We start from the raw sequence: 8,952 nt of genomic DNA, 5'->3' as shown, positions 1-8,952 counted from the left end.
TTTTTTGATTTATTGTAGAGATGAGGTCTCGCTGCCCAGGCGGGTCTCGAACCCGCAGGCTCAGGCAATCCACTCACCTCAGCCTCCCAAAGGCGCGGGATTACAGGCTGAGCCACCGAGCCTTTTGTCGAGGAAGTTTACATTTACAGAAGAAATCCGCCTTAGCAAAGTGTCCGTATCGGGGAGAGGGCAAATGTTGAGATGAACTTTTGTTACCCGAGAGGCTGTATGCTTAAGGAGACGACCTTTCTTCACCTTGTATTTCCTCTCCTCGCCTTTTCACAACTTAACTGTGGTCACCATCTCCCAGAAAGCCCCAAGCCCTTGTGTAGCCGGGGAGACCATATAAGCTTCAAGCATCTGTCCCTTGTGAGACCCGCCTGCATATGTAGTTAAGTGTTTTGTTTTGTTTCTGTTCATCTGTCTTATGTCAAACTTAATTTGTAGCCCAGGCTAAGAATCTAGCAGGGTGGAGGGAAGCCAGCTTTTTCCTCCCCTACGCCTCAGTAACCTACCAGCTGAAGAAATAAAGCATTACTAAAGCCACCTGTAAGCCTTTCATCTTTGGAATGACCTGCCCTCCGAAGAAGTAATGGATTCTCTGAATTTACTATTAAGTTTATCACGCAAATTTTGAGTGACGTGGAGTAAATTCCTGAATGAGTATATTGTACTACTTTGCATGTCTTAACCAATATTTGGGTTATTGTTGAGGTTTATTCATATCGATATGTTAGTAACTTGCACTTTATTGACCTTATTCGTGTGCCAGGCACTGTTCTAAGCATATTACTTCATTTAATCCTTACAAACAACTCCTGTAAGAGAACTCTGATCTCCTTTTAATATGAAGAAACTAAGGCACAGACATATATCATATATATATTATATGAATATGCCATAATTTATTCATCCATTCTCCTGCTTCACATCTCTAATGCCTGAAACTTTGGAGGTATCCAAACACTAATTAAGGTATTGTATGTGGTAGCATTTGGGTTGCCCGTGATTTTGAAGTTATCAAGGTATCTAGTTTCTGAAGAGGCAGGAAGGGTATTTCATGATAATCAGCTAGAGCAAAAAGCATAGAGTGCTGACAATGCATGGAATATACAGGTAAAATTAATAATCTCACTAACTAAAATGCATGAAAAACTGTGGTGAAAGAGAAAACTAGAAAAGACTTCCACTTTCTAACCATATATATCCAAAATATTATTTCAGCATGAGATCAATATAAACTATTGAGATGTTACATTCTTTTTTTTCTTACTAACTCTTTACAGTTTGCTATTACACTAGCCACATTTCAGGTGCTGGGTAGGTGTATGACACAAGTGACTACAGTATTGAACAGCGCAGAACTATTCTATACCTTGAACCACTGCATATACCATTTGTTTTTAATGCAAACTGGTAAAGTAAAAATCAGAACAAACTAATATTTGGTGGCATTTCTTTTATTTTGTGGACTTTAGTTGCTCGGCTCTTTATGCTTTGGGTGCTTGCTACATTTGTTACTTTGTAAGGTTTCTAGTATTATTTCTTTACTATGTTTTGTTTGGTGATCAGAGACTGATTGCTGAAGAATGAGGCCTCTGGCCACCAGGGGTCAGCCTAACCATATTTCGATTAGCTTTTTTTAATGATTCATGTTTTTATTCAGTATTTTTTATAATCTGAAGATTTCTTAATGCTAAATTAAATTTAAACATCATAGTCTCACTTCCTTAGAGCTTATATGTTTCCTGACTTTGCTTTTAGTGTTGTGAGAAAGAAGAACAAATAATAACATAATGTGATCATACAGTTAATGCCTCTCGATTTTCTCTTCTGTAAATTGTATATTTTTGTCCTTTGTTCATTTCTTATTGAAGTTACTACCTTTGAAAAAACTGATTTGTAGTTAACTTTTTCCTTGGTCCCTTTAATTCAATCCAGAACTGATTAATCTTGATATGATTGAATTTATCATGTTTTGGTCTTGTACTTCATGTTTTTTTGTTTAAGAAGTCTTTCTCTGGCTTCAAATCACAAAGATACTCTTCTGCATTATGTTTGGTAATTCTATAGTTTTACCATTTCCGTTTTGGTATTTGATCCATCATGAGTCCTTTATATATGTCATTATATATATACTGTTTTACCCAGTTTTACTTTTCTTCATATAATGAGCGAGTTATACCGATATTCTATAACAAATGTTTCCATTCCTCCTTGATTTATGTGCCAACCTTATTTTACACTACAGACCCAAATTATATATCACTGTTTCTAAGTTCTGTTCTATTGGACTATTTGTTTATTCTTACACTGATTCCACCTCATTTTAATTTTTGTGACTTATTAGTAAGCTTTCATATCTTAAGGGCAAGATCCCACATACTCTTCTGTTAAGCAACTATGTGGGATTTTATTCTTTAAAGTTTCCATATAAACTTTAAAGTTTATTTTTACAATTTCTTAAAACATGTATTGAAATTGTATAAATTAATGTGGGGAAAGTCGATATCTTTATGATATTTATTGGTTTATCCAAGAGCATGGAATATCTATTTTAAATTATCGTTTTTTTGTATTAGATATTGTATATTATTGATTAGTTCCTATATGCTTTATAGATTTAGAGGTTTTGTTTTGTGTCGTTTCCCTCTTCTGTGAAATTTGCGTATATATGTTCTAGTTAGTATTGTTGGTATTGAAGTTATTAGTACCTAAGTTCAAACCCTGGCTCTATCACTTACTAGATGTATGACTTTGGTCAGGTAACTTAATTCTCATGTAAGATGGGGACATTAAAAATACCTACCTTGTAGGGGGGCTATTAGGAAAATTTTAAATCAGTTGACAATTGTGCAGTTACAAGAGTATTATCTGGCAAATAATAAATGCTGTGTAAGTAAGTAATGAATATTCTTAGGTTAATCTCAGTTCAGGAATTTACTGAGCTTTTTTAGTAGCTTTAAAAGTTTGTTTTTTAATTAGATGACCATATCATATGTAAATTAATAGTTTTTCTCTTCTAATTCTTACACTTTTCATTTTTATTTTTCTTAACATCGACTAGGGCTTTCAGTACTATGTCAGACAGTATCAGTAAACATGGTCATCTTCACTTAATTTCACTTTTAAAGAAATTATATCTAATCTCATTTACGATAACATTTGCTTTAAGTTTTTGGTAGATAACCTTTGCCAACTTGAGAAAGTTACTTTCTCTGTGTAGTTTGGTGAAAGGGTTTTGTTTGTTTTTTGAAGTATAAATAGGTGTTAAATAGTAACCTAAGAAAGGTTAAATATCCACAAATAAAATTATCCTTTTCCTCTTTAGTTTTGGTTATATTTATAAATTTTCTGAAGTCAAGCTTTTCTTGCTTTCTTGGGATAGGGTCTATTTGATTATAACATATACCTTTTTTCTTTGATGTACTTTTGGACTCCGTTAAGTAATATTTAGGACTTTTACAAGTGAATTGAGTTTGTACTTTTCTTTTTAGGCTCATTTCTAGATTTGAAATTAATTTTCATTATCTTCATAAAAAGAACTGGTCAGTTTTCATGCTTTTTTTCTTTTTTCTGGAACAGCTTATATAAAGTTGCTCATATGACCACAACCTTGAGGTCCCAGCAAGAGTCCTAACATCTAACGGCTCTACCAGCAAGACAGTCCCTTAAAACTAATCCCAACAAGCACCTCTAAAGGTAAAAAAGATATCTTTTATAACTCTCTATTTGGAGATTGGGGCATAAGGGATCTGCTTTTGCAAAAGTAGTTTTCTGGGCTAGAACTGTATACTTAAAAAAAAAAAAAAGTTGCCCAAGCCCGGCCCAGTGGTTCACATCTGTAAACCCAGCACTTTGGGAGGCCGAGGCAGGCAGATAGCTTGAGCCCAGGAATTTGAAACCAACTTGGGCAACATAGCAAGACCTTGTCTCTACCAAAAAATTAGCCAGGAATGGTGGTGTGCACTTGTAGTCCCAGCTACTCAGGAGGCTGAAACAGAAGGATCACTTGAACCCAGGAGGTTGAGGTTGCAGTGAGCTATGATCATGCCACTGTACTCTAGCCTGGGCAAAAAAATGAGACCCTGTCTCAAAAAAGAAAAGAAAAGAAAAAGGGAAAAAACACTGGCCAGTTATGTATGAACAAAGAACTAAAATGGTTCCAAACTCTTCTTCTCAGTTTTCTAATTGTACAAGCCATTACCAACAGGAAAATTAGCCAAAGCCTATGAGGTGGAAAGGGAAAGTCTATATAAGGCTTCTTATTTAGCTTCTATGTTCTTAGATACCCTAAAGTTAGATGAACAATAATGGTGCTTTATTTTGTTTGGTTTGGTGTTTTGTTTTGTTTTGTTTTGTCAGAATGTCACTCTGTCACCTGGCTGGAATGCAATGGCATGCTTATGGTTACCACAGTCTCGACCTGCTGGACTTTGCCAATCCTTCTGCCTCAGCGTTCCAAGTAGCTGGAACTATAGACGCACACCACCATGCCTGGTTAATTTTTTGATTTATTGTAGAGACAAGGTCTTGCCAAGTTGCCCAGGCTGGTCTCAAACTCCTGGGCTTAGGCAATCCTCTTGCCTCCGCCTCCCAAAGTGCTGGGATTACAGGTGTGAATCACTGTGTCCGGCCAACAATAATGTTATTTAGTGCTTTCAGGATTTAATGTCATGTCTCTAGTCTTCTCATTCACAGGCTAAGGCCCTTTCCAGATAGTCCAACAGCTAAATCACCAGTTCCCAAGGCCATTTGCATCGCCTGTGGAAAACATCGGATTCTTGTACACCAGAGTCCTTGACAGCTCATTCCATCATTCCCCCGGCACAAAAGTTGCTTTACCAGGACAACTAAGGCAACAACTGAGCTTGTTTTCATTACCAAGTAGATAAAATATCACTGCCAACAAAACAAGAGTACACAAAGTGTCCCTTCAAGGTATCATTACTAATTGAGACCATGCTAAGAAAATCAGCTTGCCTAGATGAGGACCCCTTCTCCTCTTGGGTAGCCAGGATTTGAAGGAGATACTCTGTGACCTGTGCCACTGGTAAGTGACTAACACTTTTACACACTGAACTGGTCCTGGGAACTGAGATGTCTTCTTTGTAAGTGAAGATTATACAACATAAGCTTGAAGAACTGCACGGTGCTGTGGGCCAGAGGCATTCTTTGTGTGTGCAATGGACTGAAAGACAAATTAATCTTGGTGAAAGGATTTTTCATCTCTTCTTTCTATTTACCAGTGTTAGTGTTCCCCTGGCTTAGATTATTACTTTTTTCTGGTTCTTCACTCTGGTTTTATTCCAATGGGTCCCAGAAATCCCTCTCCTGACCCCTTATCAGAATCAGAAAGTGAGGAAGAAGAAAACATTAGTTACCTAAATGAGAGTTCTGGGCAAGAATGGGATTCCTCTGAAGAAGAGGACCCCATTGTACCCAACTTAACGCCTCTTGAGAGTCTTGCCTGGCAGGTTAAGTGCCTTTTAAAATATTCTACAACATGGAAACCTTTAAATCCTAATTCCTGGTTATATCATGCTAAACTCTTGGATCCAAGCACACCAGTCCATATACTTCGAGAGATAGGTCTAAGACTCTCCCATTGCTCCCAGTGTGTCCCCAAACTGGAACCAATTCCTGAATGGCCTCCTCTGGCCTCTTGTGGAGTCCCACCTTTTCAAAAGCCTCTTATGAATCCCAGCCGGCTCTCTAGAGATTATGCCACTCTAAACGGTGCACTGCAGTTTGCCACCAAACAGTTAAGCCGAACATTGAGTAGAGCCACTCCCATACCTGAATATCTAAAACAGATCCCCAATTCATGTGTTTCTGGTTGTTGCTGTGGCTGGCTAACTAAAACAGTTAAGGAAACAACCCGCACTGAACCCATCAACACTACTTACTCTTACACTGACTTCCAAAAGGCAGTTAATAAACTCCTGACTGCGTCACTGTAAAGATCCACCATTTACTTTGATACCTCTGATGTTGCTACTTGAGAAAGGGATACAGATTTAATCTTTATGCAGGCCACAGTTGAGAAACAAATGGCTTTTCAACCAATCTGTGCCATGCCCTGGCAAGCCAAAATACTACGTAATATTTAATGTATATCCAAGGATCCTGTTACTCAACTATAGAAAATATGGATTGTGAGTCCTGTAGATAAACTGAGACTGTCAATGGAGAATTAGTCAAAAGAGACTAATTTTACAAAAGATAGGTTAAATATTCTCCACGCTGAGTCCTCACCCTCCCCACCCCAATTTGAATGGCTCTGCCTATTTGAATGGACTTTAAATAGAGACAGATTATTAACAAGATGGAGAACAGCCATTTCTCAAGGCTAGAAGTTGGCTACCCCAGTAATAACTTACTGAACATTTTCTTCTCTGACATTTATTTCTAGAGAGGTAGTTGAATTTAATTGAGCAACTATACAGAAGAGAATGGCAGAAATATGGATTTCTTTTCTAGCTTTTATATAGATATGCCTACATATGACACTCTTTAGAGATTCCTATTTTTTTGTAGTGAGTACAGTTTCAAACCTAGCCTATAGTAACTATTACTCCAAACCGATTATACATCTACTGTTATGCCATGAACATTCTATACCGTAGGCTCCCACCAGGCTGTCTCTGGCTGAATCAGCCTATAAGATCATCCCTTGGGACTAAACAGACCTGTTCTGTTGAGAATATATTTCCCAAATCCTGGCACTCAGACTTCTGTCAAGAGGAAATAAAATACATTTCTTTTTTTTTTTTTTTTTTTTTTTTTGAGTTGGAGTCTCACTCTGTTGCCCAGACTGGAGTGCAGTGGCCACTCCCGGCCACCTCAGCCTCGACCTGCTGGGCTCCAGCGATCCTTCCACCTCAGCCTTCCAAGTAGCTGGAACTACAGGCGCGTGCTACCACGCCCGGCTAATTTTTTGATTTATTGTAGAGATGAAGTCTCACCAAGTTGCCCAGGCAGGCCTTGAACCCGCGGGCTCAGGCAATCCACTCACCTCGGCCTCAGGCTGAGTCACCGAGCCCAGCCATAAAATACATTTCAAAAGATGAATGAGAAAGGATCAAGAGAGCATTTATGCTTTTAGTTTTAACTGCTAACAAGTTAAAATATTTCATCTATAACGTTTTCTGCAGAAGTTCATGCACTTTTTACATCCACTGCAAATTTTTGAGGAACACGTCTAATTTTAAAGAACCTTCTTGTAGAAAATTTCAGCCTAATACAATCTGCAATTAAGAGTTTTAGCATTGTTTTTCTAAGTAGATTAGATTTTCTTCTGTCTGAAAAAGGAAGAGTATATGCCGTTGTAAATGAGTCTTGCTGTGTTCATTTAAATGAGTCGAAAAAAATCAACATACATGAAATATATGAAATATATGTTAAATCTTTTTATAGACCCTACAATAAAATGAAATCTGTGTGTGGTCCCAGTTAACTAGGCATCTAAAGTGAATCAAAAAACAGATTGTTAAAAGTATATATCCTCTTCTTATAGCATTACGATAGATGTTCAAGGTCCACTATATGAGTGAGAGCATGTGTTACTCAGATCTTTGTTTCTGTGAGAGGACACTCAGGATTATAGACTCTAGTTCCATTTGGAATGACTGAGGATTCTCCAAGATAGAAAGTCAGAGGGGAGTGCAAATAAGACTGAGCACACTGTCTTGTAACCAAACAATTCAACCCTACTGAAAGGATGATGGGAAGTTTCTCAAGGAAGTCGAATATAGCTAAAAATCAGCAAGATGTATTTAGAATCTATAATACTCAGTGATATACCACAGAAACAAAGAACTAAGTACCACATGTTCTCACAAGGGGTCCCTAAACAATTATTATAACACTATAAGAAAGGGATTGGCAGTAGTGCGAAACTGCCGGGAAGTGGGGACACACTTCATCAATAAGGGTAACCGATCTAAAACCAGGAGACAAAAGTGAGGCCCAAACTTTACCTGTACAATGACCATGTATATACTTAACCCTGAATTGTACCTCATATATTTAAAATAAATAATAATAATAAAACAAGATGAACAACAACAAAAAAGTATATATCCTCTTCCTTATTTTAGTTTTGCTTTTTCCTGTTCTTCATAATAGCTGTATACAAAGTGACATCAAAAAATTGAAACAGATGTGGAATCACTTGTTGTATATGTATATCAACTCTAAGGGACAAGAAAAATGTTTATAACCTAGTGAATATTTCTACTGAGGTTTAGTTGTCCTGTCTAAAAGAAAAAGGAAGAAATGTGGTAGGTAGAAAAAAAGTAATTTCTAATGGAAATTATTAAGCTTAAGCCATATTATACTGTTAGTGTAACTGAATGTACAGAAACTTTTTATGTAGAGTTCTATGAAATTGATTTTTTTTAAATGTTACAAGAAACTTTTCTTTTAAAGGAAGGGTGGGCGGAAGTAGGGAAAAGGTCTGAAAATTAAAATATGTTGATGCTTATGTATCCATAATGTTCCTTTTTCTCTGTGTGTTTATATAAAAGTGCCTTGCTCATCAATTCATTTTTGCTATTCACTTTGAAAGGAAGTCTTTCCACTAGCTTGGCAGCTGAATAAACCAACAGCTTTGTAATATGCTGAACAGAGTATGGTCATTTGTCTTCAACAAATGAAATAGATCCTGCTTTGCTTAAGTCATAGTTAACATTCATTAAATAGTGAATAGAGTTAATAAATATAGTATCTGTATCTATATAGTATCTATATAATAGCTCTAATAGGAGTTGACTTGGCATGTCCAGAGAAGAAACACATCAGAAGAAGAAAATGTCTAGTATTCAGTCAAGACCCAGATTTGTACCTGTTTCCTTTTATTTTAATCCTAGGTTGCACAAAATGATAGGTACCTAAATAAGCCTTAAGTTTACTTTTTGTGAGCCCCAGACATCAGGATTTGGGGGTTAA

The 8,952-nt window shown here is 36.9% G+C and overlaps 1 protein-coding gene across 2 annotated transcripts in view; it reads left to right on the top strand.

Moving 5' to 3' along the window:
• The window catches only part of DCAF16 (DDB1 and CUL4 associated factor 16), a 7,439-nt gene extending 725 nt beyond the window's left edge, over positions 1-6,714 (top strand). Inside the window, exons 2-3 of one of the 2 annotated variants that reach the window (XM_008058621.1) lie at positions 3,586-3,702; positions 4,687-6,714. In XM_008058621.1, the coding sequence (XP_008056812.1) occupies positions 5,313-5,963 (651 nt within the window). In that variant the 5' untranslated portion in view covers positions 3,586-3,702; positions 4,687-5,312 and the 3' untranslated portion in view covers positions 5,964-6,714. Of the gene's footprint in view, positions 1-436; positions 590-3,585; positions 3,703-4,686 lie in introns of those variants that run through there. The other variant, XM_021712631.1, reaches the window with a different exon arrangement.
• Positions 6,715-8,952: the final 2,238 nt, after the last annotated feature.

This window comes from Carlito syrichta, unplaced genomic scaffold (genome assembly GCF_000164805.1).
Source record: "Carlito syrichta isolate Samal-C Ts95f unplaced genomic scaffold, Tarsius_syrichta-2.0.1 Scaffold303517, whole genome shotgun sequence".
NCBI classification, from domain to species: domain Eukaryota; kingdom Metazoa; phylum Chordata; class Mammalia; order Primates; family Tarsiidae; genus Carlito; species Carlito syrichta.
Note: the sequence above shows the minus strand (reverse complement) of the source record. Positions and strands in the feature narration are given on the sequence as shown.